Here is a 15,957-nt window from a genome sequence, read left to right as displayed (position 1 = left end):
ATTTTTTTTAAAACAGCTAAAACCTTCCCTTGCAATTCATCCTTTTGTTTTAAAATAACACTAGCTAGGGTACTAAATGATTATGTTACCTCACTATACACATAATGCTTATCACTGAACAAGATGAGCACATCCACAAGCAGAAGCTGCCATCCAGAGGCAAACATAACTACATTAAACTCAGGGACTTCAGAAAAAAAGTCCAGAAACACAGATCAGGGTACAATTACAGGAGTTAGAACCACAGCTAATTGGAATAAATTAATTTACTGATTTATACTGTACTAGCATTGATTATGAAAAGATACATTAAAATTACAAAATTTGCTCAATTTCTCTAAAAGTTCCAAGTTTTCTCATTATATCCATGCAGTTAACTTATGCTAAATAATGTAAACAATGTTCTTGATGTCTCCCTGGAGGGACAGCAATCACACGAACATCAGAGTCTTCTCTCAGGATATCTGTGATGATTCAGTGAGACTTGTGTAAGCAATGAAGGGAAGACCCATTTTCAAATGGCAGTATCCATTAGGAAAGCGCTCCTTACAATGAAATATTTCTCCATGAAGGTTGGCCACAGGCTGGAGATCTCCTGAGAATCCTATACATTATTTCATTTAAATTAGGCTGAATGTGCCATTACTTTCACAGCAGGTCAACATTGGAATGAACCCATGAGGTGGAAATGTTTAATGAAAAAGATGGACTGAATTCTGCCTCAAATCCTAAAGTTAATCCCATCAAGTGACATACATAACGCAAAGATGGATCATGTCACAAAGGTGATAGCAGCCAAACACTCAGGATCATAATATTAATTTAACTTACTGCTGAAGGTTCCCATGACTTTTCCCTCCAGCTTTTTGGCCACTGATTCACACAACTGGACTGTGATATCTGCAGCAACATTTTTAGCTGAAGGAAAATAAAAGATAAAAGGAAAGAAAAGTGAGTCAAGGACAGTGCCTTAGGCCAGTCAGATTAGTTGTAGCATTCAAACAGGTATCAGCAACACAATTCAGAACATTATTCAGCATGACAGAGGAAATAACTACATCATACCAATCAAGTGATCTTTCATCTTTTCAAGGACAGGCTGCATGTCTTGCGGGGTAAGACTTTTAGATCCAACCAGGCCCTTCAGCATTCCAAACATACCACCAAATCCACCTCTCTTCTTCACGCTGTGATCATGCATTGTAAATGAAAAAAAACCAAAAGTAAACTTTGATCATTCTACTTTAACAATTTTATGAATAGTTTCTTCCCATTGGATGGGTGGTTAAGTATTCATCTGAAGGAGATTGTTCTGGTTCAGTTTGGATATACATACCCGGTGTGAGAAGTCTCTTGAACTACTTCTTCTTCTTCTTCTTCTTCTTCTTCTTCTTCTTGCTCTTCAGAGCTCTCATAATCTACAGCTTTCAAATCTCCTGCCATTGATCCACGGCACAAATTCTGCAATAGTGTGTGAAGAAAAGCAGTTTGTAAATTAAGTCTTAAAAAATTATCTTCACAGAATATGTAAATCATCATCTCCCTGTATTCCTGGAACTCTCTACTCATCTCACACTTAATCTCTGAAAGACATACAAAGAAAGACAGTGATCTATAGCTCTCTCCCTCATTGCTACTTTGACTTTTGCTCAATTCTTTTAGTAAATCATAATATGGAAATCAATGAAATGAGAAAAGAAACAGGTGCATTAAATGTACCTTGCCACAGAATGAACTCAACATCCCAATACACAATAAATTATTTTGAAATGCAGATTTATCATAGCTGGAAGAAAAGAGCAGCTGTTTTGAACAAAGTAAGATGTCATCTCCAATAAAAATAATTAACCACCTGTTCATTCATATTTGGTAGTGCTGCTTGAGATGGTGGATGTTGGGCACCAAACGAGAGGAAAGCCTCCTTTCTCCGAATAGTACAGCTACTTTCTTAACATTTCAAAGAGAGATTACTGAAACCTATCTGGATGAAAATTACTGCACACAAATCCCTCTAAAAACCTTAACTTTACAAACCAAGTGGATCCCTGGAATACTTTCTATCTGATTCTCACATGGCAGGACTGGCACATAAGGAAAAACTGGATCAACTAGGCTTATGTTCGCTGGAATTTAAAAGAACGAGGGGGATCTCATGGAAACATATAACAGCCTGATGGGAGTGGACACGCTAGATGTGGGAAGAATGTTCCCAATGTGGGGGAAATCCAGAAGTAGGGGTCACAGACTAAAATAAGGGATAAGCCATTCAGGACTGAGATGAGCAAGTATCTCTTCGCAGAGAGTTGTGAACCTGTGGAATTATCTCCCACAGGAAGCTATTGGGGCCAGTTCATTAGATATATTGATGAGAGAGTTGGACTTGGTCTTTGCAACTAAAGGGATCAAAGGTTATGGGGAGAAAGTGGGAGTGCAATACTGAAATTGCATGATCAGCCATGATCATAGTGAATGGTGGTGCAGGATTGAAGTGCTGAATGGCCAACTTCAGCACCGAAATTTTGTTTATGTTTCTAGGTTTTTTTCTAAAACTAGGCCCAAGTGCTTTGTGCACAAGTAATTTTTGTTTTACACAGTAATTTACATTTATATTTCTTTTAAACTGACCTTATTTAATAATTCATACATTTTTAAGGTGCACTGCAAGAGATCAGCCATCATGCCCAGTGACTACCCAAACTAATTGCCTGTGGAAGGAAAAGACAAGCTGGAGGGACAAGCCAGGCCTGTTAGAATTTTGTGGCTGACTATCCTGGTATCAGTAAAAGCCTGACAATTGATGACATCTCTGCAGTCTCAGCTTGACATCAGGTTAAACATAGCATAAAGACGCAAAGATACAAAAGTGAAAAAATACCCAAAGGCTCTCAAAAGAATAAAGAAGTTGCAGTTACAAACCTAAGTCAAGACATCATACTACCCACATAAGCAAGGGTCTTTGCAAAGAAAAATGCCTATTGCATCTAATTCCATCAGCATAACTTTGCTTTCTCCCTTGGGTTTATCTAGCTTCCACTAGAATCTAGGAGAAAGTGTGGACTGCAGATGCTGGAATACCTGATGAAGGGCTTATGCTCAAAACATAGACTCTCCTGACTGGCTGTGCTTTTCCAGCACCACATGTTTTGACTTCCACAAGAATGCACCTATGCTACTTACCTATACTACCTCCTGTGGTAGCAAATTCCAAATTCTAATCCCTTTCTGGTGAAGTTTCTTTTGAAACCCTGTTGCATTTATTAGGGACTGTGTTATATTTAAGGCCACTTATTCTGCTCTCATTGAGGATCTCCACATCTACCATATCAAACCTTTTCCAATCTATTTTAGATTGTCATTCAGGCTTGTCCGTTCTATAGAAAAAAGCCTGCACGTTCTTTGGTTCTTAATAGGGATATCACCTGAGTTTGGTGTAATTTTTGCCAATCGTTTTTAGCACCTTGTTCCAATTCCTCTATTGTTTTATAAAATGGAGACAACAACTATGCTGCACATACCTCCAAATAAGGTCTAAGCATAATTCTATATATAAAAAAAGAGAAATCTTGTTAAATAGGTTTTTCACCAATGACTCTTCCTTCTACAGGTTTGTTTCTATGCTTTTACATTTTGTCATACTGCTCCTTTCTACGTCGCCAGTCTTCTTTGCATATTATATGCTATTAACATTTTGTGTTCTGCACCCATTTTAACTAGTATAAGTCTACATTGTGCCAATCTCAAGATATTCACAAACTTGGAAATTACACCCAAAATTTTGAATCTTTTTTACCCATTTGCAATTGTGCAAAATTTGCTTGCGGAAATAAAATAACGAGACAAAGTACTGTTCCAATTAGAGGGCCAATGATCAATACTGAAAGATCAGCACAGTCAATAATGAGTAAACATACCATATCGACACTGGTGTCACCTCCATTATTGGCAGAGGTGCTGGATTGACCATTGACAAGTTTCTCGCTGTAGTCAAGATCTTTGGCATTAGTTTTGTTGGAATCCAGTGGCCAGACACGACGGGTTTTCGGCTTTGTTGGCTTAGGGGACTTGCTGCTGCAGTTCATGGAGTGAGAGAGACACATTACTGCAGTCAATCTCTATATACCATCATCTCATAAACTTATGTTGGAAAATGAATGACTGGAAGAGACAAATCAATAAATTAGAAAGCAATTGCATGGTCTGATGACATTCCCATGTTTGGCAAAGGGTTACAAGTTCCTAAAGTAAATGTTAGGATTAATTACCAGATAATCATGCATTCTGCAAATCAAATGTTCCAAGCAAAATTACAAGCCTTTGATTAGCATTGTCAAATTAAATTCACCAAAGTGTTGTGAAGTGTATTACATGAATATGCAAGAGTTTTTTCTATAACATACATGCATTAACAAAGTGTAGCAGAGGTAATCTAAACTGTCCTTGTAACAAGCCACAAGTGCCTCTTCGAATTAGCAAAAACAACAGGTGTTATTATTATAGCATTATCCATCAGGTAAACAGAGCAAATACAATCAGCTAGTTAATTCAAAGATATATTCCATCAGGAATAAGGTGCCTTCTCACCTGCTTTCTTTTTTATCTTTCCCCTGTCTTTTACGGAAAAATTCCTCCCTATTCCTCTGGATGATTTCTTCCTGAGTCAAACCATTTTGGTTGGCATCTCCTGCAGCCACCGTTGCAGGAGCCTTTAACTGACCTTCCATTTTCTTTTCTGGTACATCTTGTACAGGTGCTGGAAGTGACAGGTGAAGGAAAAGAGAAAATGTAAATACAGGAAAAAAGATGAGAGAGATTAAAAAAAGAAAGAAAAATACCAGTATGGACAAAAAAAAGTATAATTGCCCATCAAGTCTGTGATGTTCTCACCATGAGAAAGGAAAAGAAAATAAGTGAATTACTGAATCAAGACAGCTGGAAAAGTACACCATCAGAGCAAGTATTATTGCTGGGGCTATGTTAGCAAGCAGTAGTACCCCATCGCAGACAGGCATTCTAAACTTACCCTATCTGGTCATTTTTATTCAGTGATCACTGTAAACTGCCTGCATTAGGAATTAGGTAAAGTCAGATCTGGCAATATCTTCATGATTCAACTACTCACCAACACCGATACTCTAATGTTACGGAGAATCAGAAATTAGCAGTGCCAATTAGGTGAAGGAGCTATGCCCTAGATATCACACCTCCAACAATCAGGAACTATAAGGGTGGGTAGGATCAGGAACATTGCATTCATCAATATTTTTGGATATCTTCTTCAAACTGAATTGCAGGGATTGATATATCACTGGATCATTCTCATGATCAGCAATATCAATAATGAGGAAGAGAATGTGACAGGTTCACAATTGGTCATTAACTCCAGAATCCTAAACTCAAGTAGTAACATAGAACAACACAGGGCAGAATAGGCCTGCCGGCCCTCGATGTTGCGCCGACCTATGAATGAATCTAAGCCCATCCCCCAACACTATCCCATCATTATCCAAGAATTGTTTAAATGTCCCCAATGTGGCTGAGTTAACTACACTGGCAGACAGGACATTCCACACCCTTACCACTCTCCGAATGAAGAACCTGCCTCTGACATCTGTCTTAAATCTATCACCCCTCAATTTGCAGCTGTGTCCCCTCGTACAAACCGACGTCATCATCCTAGGAAAAAGACTTTCACTGTCCACCCTATCTAATCCTCTGATCATCTTGTACATCTCTATCAAATCCACTCTTAGTTTTCTTCTCTCCAATGAGAACAGACCCAAGTCACTCAGCCTTTCCTCATAAAACCTTCCCTCCAGACCAGGCAACATCCTGGTAAATCTCCTCTGTACCCTTTCACATCCTTCTGTAATGGGGCGACCAGTACTGTACACAATCTGCCAAATGCGGCCACACTGGCATTTTGTATAGTTGCAGCATGAAATCATTGCTCCAGAACTCAATCCCTCTATCAATAAAACCTAACACACCGTATGCCTTCTTAACCGCACTATCAACCTGGGTGGCAACTTTCAGGGATCTCTGTCCATCGACTCCAAGATCCCTCTGCATATCCACACTACCAAGAATCTTTCCATTTACCCAGTATTCCAACTTCCTGTTATTCTTCCCAAAGTGAATCACCTCACATTCATCTTCATTGAACTCCGTTTGCCATCTCTGCCCAATTCTGCAGTTTATCCAAGTCCCCCTGCAACATTCTTTCACACTGTCTACCACTCCACCGACTTTAGTGTCATCTGCAAACTTACTAACCCATCCACCTATGCCTGTATCCAAGTCATTTATAAAAATGACAAACAGCAGTGGTCCCAGAACAGATCCTTGTGGCATACCACTAGTAACCGGACTCCGGGCTGAATATTTTCCATCAAGCACCACTTGATGCCTTCTTACAGAAAGCCAGTTCCTAATCCAAACTGCTAAATCATGCACAACCCCTTGACTCTGCATCTTCTCCAACAGCCTACCATGTGGAACCTTATCAAAGGCCTTACTGAAGTCCATGTATACCACATCAACTGCCCTACCCTCATCTATATGCTTGGTCACCTTCTCAAAAAACTCAATGAGGTTTGTGAGACATGGCCTGCCTTTGACAAACCCATGTTGACTATCTGCAATCAAATTGTTGCTTGCTAGTTGATTATAAATCCTCTCTCTTATAATTCTTTCCCAAGACTTTTCCTACAACAGACATAAAGCTCGCCTGTCTATAATTACCTGGGTCATGGAACAACATTTGCAATCCTCCAGCGCTCTGGTACTAAACCTGTAGACAATGACCACTCAAAGATCAAAGCCAGAGGCTCCAACACCTTCTCCCTAGCTTCCCAGAGAATCCTCGGATAAATCCCATCTGACCCAAAGGTCTTGTCTACTTTCACTCCTTCTAGAAGTGGTAACACCTCTTCCTTACTAACCTCAATTCTTTCTAGTTTAATATCCCATATCTCATTCTTCTCTACAATATTCTCCTTTTCCTGAGTGAAAGCAGTTGAGAAATATTAGTTTAGCACCTCTCCGATCTCCACAGGGTCCACACACAACTTCCCACTTCTGTCTTTGACTGGCCCTATTCCTACCCTAGTCATCCTCTCATTCCTCACATACCCATAGAAAGCTTTATTCTACCTGCTAAAAAGAGTGCTAATGTGCTCTCCTTGCTCTTCTTAACTCTGTCTTTAAATCCTTCCTAGCTAATCTTTGGGGGGTAGGTTTGCAAGCACTCTTCGGGGGGGGTTTAAACTAATTTGGCAGGGGGATGGGATCCGGACTTGTAGTCCAGCAAGTAAGCTAGCTTGTGTCAGGATGTCCAAGACTGTAGGGAGGCTGTGGAGAAGGTAGCACTGACAGGGACGACTTGCGGACACAGAGATGGGCTCAAGTGCGTATACTTCAACGCAAGGAGTATCAGAAATAAGGTGGGTGAACTTAAGGCGTGGATCGGTACCTGGGACTACGATGTTGTGGCCATCACGGAAACATGGATAGATGAGGGACAGGAATGGCTGTTGGAGGTTCCTGGTTACAGATGTTTCAGTAAGATTAGGGAGGGTGGTAAAAAAGGAGGGGGGGTGGCATTGCTAATTAGAAATGGTATAACGGCTGCAGAAAGGAAGTTTGAGGGGGATCTGCCTCTGGAGGTAGTATGGGCTGAAGTCAGAAATAGGAAAGGTGCAGTCACCTTGTTGGGTGTTTATTATAGGCCCCCCAATAGCAGCAGAGATGTGGAGAAACAGATTGGGAAACAGATTTTGGAAAGGTGCAGAAGCCACAGGGTCGTAGTCATGGGCGACTTCAACTTCCCAAATATCGATTGGAAGCTCTTTAGATCAAGTAGATTGGATGGGGCGGTGTTTGTGCAGTGTGTCCAGGAAGCTTTTCTAATGCAGTATGTAGAATGTCCAACCAGAGGGGAGGCCATATTGGATTTGGTACTCGGTAATGAACCGGGACAAGTGGTGGGCTTGTTAGTGGGTGAACATTTTGGTGATGGTGACCACAATTCTGTGACTTTCACCTTGGTTATGGAGAGAGATAGGTGCGCACATCAAGGAAGATTTTACAATTGGGGGAAGGGAAATTACGATGCTGTAAGACAGGATTTGAGGAGCATACGTTGGGAGCATAGGCTGTCAGGGAAGGATGTGGTGGAAATGTGGAACTTTTTCAAGGAGCAGATACGACGTATCCTTGATATGTACGTACCTATCAGGCAGGAAAGAAATGGTCGTGTGAGGGAGCCTTGGTTGACGAGGGAGGTTGAATGTCTAGTAAAGAGGAAGAAGGAGGCTTACATAAGGTTGAGGAAACAGGGTTCAGACAGAGCAGTGGAGGGATACAGGATAGCCAGAAGGGACCTGAAGAAAGGGATTAGGAGAGCTAAGAGAGGGCATGAAAAATCCTTGGCGGATAGGATCAAGGATAACCCCAAGGCATTTTATGCGTATGTGAGAAACCTGAGAATGACGAGAACGAGGGTAGGTCCGATCAAGGACAGTAGTGGGAGACTGTGTATTGAGTCGGAAGAGATAGGAGAGATCTTGAACAAGTACTTCTCTTCAGTATTTACGAACGAGAGGGACCGTATTGTTGAAGAGGAGAGTGTGAAACGGACTGATAAGCTAGAAGAGATACCTGTTAGGAAGGAAGATGTGTTGGACATTTTGAACAACTTGAGGATAGACAAGTCCCCCGGGCCTGACGGGATATATCCTAGGATTATGTGGGAAGCAAGAGAGGAAATGCAGTACCGTTGGCAATGATCTTCTCGTCTTCACTGGCAACGGGGGTGGTACCAGGGGACTGGAGAGTAGCGAATGTTGTGCCCCTGTTCAAAAAAGGGAATAGGGATAACCGTGGGAATTACAGGCCAGTTAGTCTTACTTCTGTGGTAGGCAAAGTAATGGAAAGGGTACTGAGGGATAGGATTTACGAGTATCTGGAAAGACACTGCTTGATTAGGGACAGCCAGCACGGATTTGTGAAGGGTAGGTCTTGCCTTACAAGTCTTATTGAATTCTTCGAGGAGGTGACCAAGCATGTGGATGAGGGTAGAGCAGTGGATGTCGTGTACATGGATTTTAGTAAGGCATTTGATAAGGTTCCCCATGGTAGGCTTATGCGGAAAGTCAGGAGGCATGGGATAGAGGGAAATTTGGCCAATTGGATAGAAAACTGGTTAACCGGTTGAAGGCAGAGAATGGTGGTAGATGGTAAATATTCAGCCTGGAGCCCAGTTACAAGTGGAGTTCTGCAGGGTTCAGTTCTGGGTCCTCTGCTGTTTGTAATTTTTATTAATGACTTAGATGAGGGAGTTGAAGGGTGGGTCAGTAAATTTGCAGATGATACGAAGATAGGTGGAGTTGTGGACAGTGAGGAGGGCTGTTGTCGGCTGCAGAGGGACTTAGATATGATGCAGAGCTGGGCTGAGGAGTGGCAGATGGAGTTCAACCCTGCCAAGTGTGAGGTTGTCCATTTTGGAAGAACAAATAAGAATGCGGAATACAGGGTTAATGGTAGGGTTCTTAGTCAGGTGGAGGAACAGAGGGATCTTGGGGTCTATGTACATAGATCTTTGAAGGTTGCCACTCAGGTGGATAGAGTTTGTAAGAAGGCCTATGGAGTATTATCGTTCATTAGCAGAGGGATTGAATTCAAGAGTCGTGAAGTGATGTTGCAGCTGTACAGGACTTTGGTTAGGCCACAGTTGGAGTACTGTGTGCAGTTCTGGTCGCCTCACTTTAGGAAAGATGTGGAAGCTTTGGAGAGGGTGCAGAGAAGATTTACCAGGATGTTGCCTGCAATGGAGAGTCGGTCGTACTAGGATAGGTTGAGAGTTCTCGGCCTTTTCTCGTTGGAACGGCGAAGGATGAGGGGTGACTTGATAGAGGTTTATAAGATGATCAGAGGAATAGATAGAGTAGACAGTCAGAAACTTTTTACCCGGATACAACAGAGTGTTACAAGGGGACATAAATTTAAGGTGAAGGGTGGAAGGTATAGGGGAGATGTCAGGGGTGGGTTCTTTACCCAGAGAGTGGTGGGGGCATGGAATGCGCTGCCCGTGGGAGTGGTAGAGTCAGAATCATTGGCGACCTTTAAGCGGCATTTGGATAGGTACATGGATGGGTGCGTAATCTAGGTTAGAAGTTCGGCACAACATCGTGGGCCGAAGGACCTGTTCTGTGCTGTATTGTTCTATGTTCTATGTTCTAATCTGTAACTTTCCATCACCTCATCTGAACTATCTCTTCTCAACTTCACATAAGCCTCCTTCTTCTGCTTAACAAGAGATATAATTTCTTTAGTAAACCACAGTGCCCTTAGCTTATCACTTCCTCCCTGCCTGACAGGGACATACCTATCAAGGACACGCAATATCTGTTCCTAAAACCAGCTCCACATTTCAATTGTCCCTATCCCTTGCATTTTGTTACCCCATTCTATGCATCCTAAGTCTTGCCTAATTACATTATAATTGCTCTTGCCCCATTGATAACTCTTGCCCTGTGGCATGTATCTAATCCTTTCCATCGCTTATCTAAATGTAACCGAATTATGGTCACTCTCTCCAAAGTGCTCACCTACCTCTATATCAAACACCTGGCCTGATTCATTAGCAAGCACCAAATCCAGTGTGACCTTCCCTCTTGTCGGCCCTTGAACATACTGTGTCAGAAAACCCTCCTGCACACACTGGACAAAAACTGATCCCATCCGACTACTAGAGTTATAGCATTTTCAATATTGGGAAGTTAAAGTCCCCCATAATTACCACCCTGTTCCTTTCACTCCTACCCAGGAGAGTTTTGCCGATCCTCTGCTCCACATCCCTGGAACTCTGCAAAGGTCCATAAAAAGCTCCCAGCAGTGGAACCTCTCCTCTCCTGTTTCTAAACTCAGCCCATAACACCTCAGTAGACTAGTCCTCACCAAAAGGAGAAAGTAAGATCTGCACATGCTGAAGATCAGAGTTGTGTGTGTTGCTGGAAAAGTACAGCAGGTCAAGCAGTCAGAAGTTCTTTCAGCCACCGTTACAATGTCTTTGACTAACAAGGCCACACCTTCCCCTCTTTTACCACTTTTCCTGTTCTTAATGAAAGATCTAAATCCTGTAACCTGCAATATCCATTCCTCACCCTGCTCCATCCATATCTCCGAAATGGCCTCAACATCAAAGTCCCAGATACCTATCCATGCTGCAAGCTCACCTATCTTATTTTGGATACTTCTGGCGTTGATGTAGACACACTTCATACCAGCTTGCTGTCTACCAGCACATTCCTGTGACTGTGAAATCCTGTCCATGCCCTCCCTACTCTCATCTTCCTGTGCACTGTAACCACACCTCCGATTCCCATCCCCCTGCTGAGCTAGTTTAAACGCACCCAATAGCACCAGTAAATTTCCCACCCAGGATATTAGTACCCCTCTGGTTCAAGTGAAGACCATCTTATTTGTAGAGGTCCCACCTTCCCCAGAATAAGCCCCAATTATCCATGTGGAGAAAGTGAGGGCTGCAGATGCTGGCGATCAGAGCTGAAAATGTGTTGCTGGAAAAGCACAGCAGGTCAGGCAGCATCCAAGGAGCAAGAGAATCGACGTTCTTCACCCCTGAAGAAGGGCTCATGCCCGAAACTTCGATTCTCCTGCTCCTTGGATGCTGCCTGACCTGCTGTGCTTTTCCAGCAACACATTTTCAGCCAATTATCCATGTACCTGAAACCCTCCCTCCTGCACCATCCCTGCAGCCACGTGCTCAGCTGATATCTCCCTCGATTCCTTCCTCGGCACGGGTAACAAACCAGAGATAACAACTCTGTTTGTTTTAGCTCTTAGCTTCCACCCGAACTCCATGAAATCTGGCCTTACATTCCTATCCCTCTTTCTACCTATGTCGTTGGTACCTATGTGGACCACGACTTGGGGCTGGTCACCCTCTCCCTTCAGGGCCCCAAAGACACAATCCGAGTCATCATGGACCTTGGCACCTGGGAGGTAACACATCAACCATAAGTCTCATTCACTCCCAACAAACCTTCTATCTGACCCTCTAATTGTTGTGTCCCCAATGACTAACCCTCTCCTCCTTTCCCCCCTTCCCTTCTGTGGAACAGGGACAGACACTGTGCCAGAGACCTGCATCCCACTGCATGCCTCTGGTAAGTCACCCCCCACAACAGTATCCAAAACGGTATAACAAGTTTTTAAAAAAAAGTGAACTCTAGCACTTAAATGCTCCAATGACTAACAAGTAATTAATTTTTTTTTCATGTATTTTTTCTAATTTTGTTGGATGTAAGTTTATTTCTAACATGAAACTGACTTTTGCTAGCCATGTTTTAGCAGTAGCAGACTAACCATTTCACAAGACCCTGGGAATTTGAGCACAAAATCTAGGTGGACACTCCAATGCACTGCTGAGGCACTGTGACAGTGTCTTTCAGATAACAAATTAAACCATTACCCCATTTCCCCTCTTCTGTGCATGTCATATCTCAGTGAGCTATTTGAAGACTCAGATCTCCCCAGAAACCTGGTTAATATTTATCCCTCAATCAACATGGGTAAAATACAAATTCTAGTCATTATTGCTTTGCTGTTTGTGGAAGCTTGCTGTGTATTCCAAATTACAACAACGTTTATATTTCAAAAATAATTATTATTGGCCATCATGATGCTATACAATTCTCTTCTGTTTTGGTAGTGCTGCTCTAACTGCATTTGTGAACTAGCTGGCATGCAACCAGTGGCTCCCTTATATCAATGTTTATTACTGGGATGTGTGCAGCACTTTACATCCAAAATCACCCTTATTTTTCAGCAAGGAAAGAGCCAAGTGGTTCCTGACTTACTTACTGTTATTCTGTGTCGTGGATGACATTTAATTCTATTTCAAAATTTGTTCTGCCCAAGATCAACTAATTCAGACTGGAAATGAGATCACTAGTCTTCTCATTAGAAAGTCTCTTCACAATTGGCTTCATCAAAACTAAATTTTTCTTTTTCTGCACTTTCAACAACCACCTCCACAAACATGGCAAACTGACACATTCTTACTACTAGGAAACACGAGGACAGTTACAGACATAACTCCCCCTCCCACTCAAGAGAGGGATTCTTGCCCAGAGAACCTCTAGTTTTAAACCTTGTGACACATCACAGTGGAAATTTAGCTGTGATATTAAACTGGATAGTGCATTACTCAAGCACTACAAATATCTGCATACAAGCAAGTGTAGTTGCCCCCTGCTGCCAATTTAAGAACAGCCATCTGCACAAACTTCCCTCTTGAGACGTGGAATAAGCAGCAAGGGCTCCTGACATTAGACAGAAATTTCATTCATGCCTCATTAGGTGCTCTATACAATAAATCTGATCTAACCAGTAACTCCAAAGGAGAAGTATGAACATAGGAAGCAACATAGAGAAAGTAATGAACATTCTCTGACAATTAGATTCCTGCCTCACGAAACAAAGGTTTACCTTCCAGTAAAGACAGTGCTCTCTGATAAATTGCTACCATCCTTACTCAGCACCCTGTTTAATCACATCTGTTTCCTTCACTGCAGCGCAATAAACAATCTGAGCAACTTCCTCTGCAACAGACCATTACATACCATCTTTCTTGTTCTTCTTGTTCTCCTTCCCCTTTTCTCCACGGACTTCTATCATAGATTTCACAGTTTTCTTTGATTTATCGGATTGTTCAAATGTCTTCATTACAGAAGGTGCTTTTCCTTTGGTGCGTTCCTCAGCAGCTCTGAAGACCACCAACAAAGCAGAATAGATCGAGAGTAGAATTATCCAATCAGAAATGGACAAAAGAAAACATTTTTAAACAACAAAGGCAACGTTGTCATGATATTACTTTTCTACATTGAGAGAAGCACTTTTTTTTTTGTACATCTACACTTTCCATAATGCAGTCAAAAGATGTACAAGTTAGGTGGATTGGCCATACTAACTTGCCCATAGTGTCCGGGGATGTGTATGTTAGTTGTACGGGCCAGAGGAAATGCAGGGTTATGGAGTAGGGTGTGGACTTGTTGGGGCGAACAGCCTGTTTCCATACTGTGGGGATTCTAGAAGGGCTCTCTCCTTTGGTAGCTCTAAAGGACGTGCCAGTATCTGATCCCAATAGAAAAGTCTAAGCAGTGGAAAGCAAGCTAGTTATTCTACTTTAAGAGGGATTCACAGTGAAGGATGATCTTCTCTTGATCTAGAATATGTATACTTACTTGTCAACAGGGGTTTATCAAATGTAACCAAAGATTACTGGCAAACCTATGACAGAAAATGGGCTCTCTTCAAAAGACATAGTTCAGCTTCTGTAAAAAATCTATTTCCATCAGAGGATAATGGTGGGACAAACAAAGCCACAGCCACCAAAATGATGAAAGATATTGAAAGCAAAACGAAACAGTTATGTAGTGCACGTGGACATTCATAAGACATCTCAAATTGTCACAGGTTTATCAGCATGCAACAAAATGAGCAGCAGAAGCAAAGATCTGAAACCGGTTGACTGACAGGAATCAGAATAGAGACAAATAATTGGTTTCAGGACTTGTGGATGGTATACATTGGAACTACCAATGGTCAGTACCAGGATACTACTTTTCTTTAACTATACTAATAGCCTAGATTTGGGTGTCCAGGGCACGCTTTCACATGTAAGCAATACAAAACTTAGAAATATCGAGAAATCACATTTGACAAACTTTGGGATTTGCAACATATCACTATGAAAATCATAAAGAACTACTGATGGACAGGTTTAGGTTTTTAGATGGCTTTTGATAATTTCCCCCAGAGGAAGCCAGTCAGAAAAATTAAAGCACATGGGACAGGAAGAAACACACTGGCATGGATTAACGATTGGCGAGCAGACAGAACACAGAATATGAATAAATTGGCCATTCTCGCAGTAGCAGGCTAGGTTATGGGGTATCACAAGGATCATTGCTTGGTCTCCAGCGTTTCACAGTATATATCAAAGATTTGGAGAAGGGGATCAAATGCAAGATTTGCAAATTTACAAATGAATGAATAATGATTTATTGTCACTTGTACTCTGCACTGAACTTAGTAAAATATAGTGAAAAGCTTAAACTTGTACAATAATACTTTTACAGATAATACAAAGCTAAGTTGAGTGTGTTGTGAAAGAGGAGTTTCTGACAGGCTTAGTGAATGGAAAAGAACTGGCAAATGTAACTTAATGTGAAAAAAGAGTGTGGTTGTCCACTTTAGTGAGACAGTATTGTTTAGAGTATTTTTAAATGGTTTAAGGTTGCAAAGTGAAGATGTACAAAGACACCTAGATATCCTTATCAATAAGTCACTGAAGGCTAACATGCAGGTGCAGAAAGCTATCAGGAAGGCTAATGAAATGTTGACCTTCAGTGCAAAAGGTTTTGAGTACAGGAGTAGTGAAGCCTTGCTTCAATTGTTTAGGAACTTGACTAGACTGCATCTGGTGGCAATATGGTTTCCATTTCAGGAAGGATAGTATTGCCATCAAGGAAGCGCAATAAAAGCTCACCCAGATTTGTTCCCAGAATAGCAGGACTGCTCTACAAAGACAGACTGGGCAAACTAGACAGGAATTCTCTAGAACACAACAGAACAGTACTGCACAGGATCAGGTCCTTTGGTTCACGATATATATGCTGACCATGATGCCATTCTAAACTAATCCCAGCTGCCTGCACATGGTCTGTATCCCTTTATTCTCTGCCTGTTTACATTTCTACCCGAATGCCTCAAACGCTGCTACTGCATCAATTTCTACCACATCCCTGGTATATTGCAGGCACCTACCACCTTTTGTGTAAAAAAAAACTTGCCTTGCACATCTCCTTTAAACTTTCCCCTTCCCCTCACTGGGGAGGAGGATGGGGTTCTCTAGAGCTGTGAGGGCACAATTTA

The 15,957-nt window shown here is 41.8% G+C and overlaps 1 protein-coding gene across 2 annotated transcripts in view; it reads right to left on the bottom strand.

Moving 5' to 3' along the window:
- srpra (SRP receptor subunit alpha) overlaps nucleotides 1-15,957 on the bottom strand; it is a 70,402-nt gene that overhangs the window by 14,235 nt on the left and 40,210 nt on the right. The window contains exons 4-9 of one of the 2 annotated variants that reach the window (XM_072593041.1): nucleotides 13,644-13,786; nucleotides 4,582-4,750; nucleotides 3,912-4,065; nucleotides 1,337-1,461; nucleotides 1,066-1,187; nucleotides 832-918 (exon numbers count right to left, since the gene is read on the bottom strand). In XM_072593041.1, the coding sequence (XP_072449142.1) occupies nucleotides 832-918; nucleotides 1,066-1,187; nucleotides 1,337-1,461; nucleotides 3,912-4,065; nucleotides 4,582-4,750; nucleotides 13,644-13,786 (800 nt within the window). Of the gene's footprint in view, nucleotides 1-831; nucleotides 919-1,065; nucleotides 1,188-1,336; nucleotides 1,462-3,911; nucleotides 4,069-4,581; nucleotides 4,751-13,643; nucleotides 13,787-15,957 lie in introns of both variants that reach the window. The other variant, XM_072593040.1, reaches the window with a different exon arrangement.

This window comes from Chiloscyllium punctatum, chromosome 23, assembly GCF_047496795.1.
Source record: "Chiloscyllium punctatum isolate Juve2018m chromosome 23, sChiPun1.3, whole genome shotgun sequence".
Lineage (NCBI taxonomy): Eukaryota > Metazoa > Chordata > Chondrichthyes > Orectolobiformes > Hemiscylliidae > Chiloscyllium > Chiloscyllium punctatum.
The sequence above is the reverse complement of the archived record's forward strand: the minus strand, read 5'-3'. Positions and strand labels throughout refer to the sequence as shown.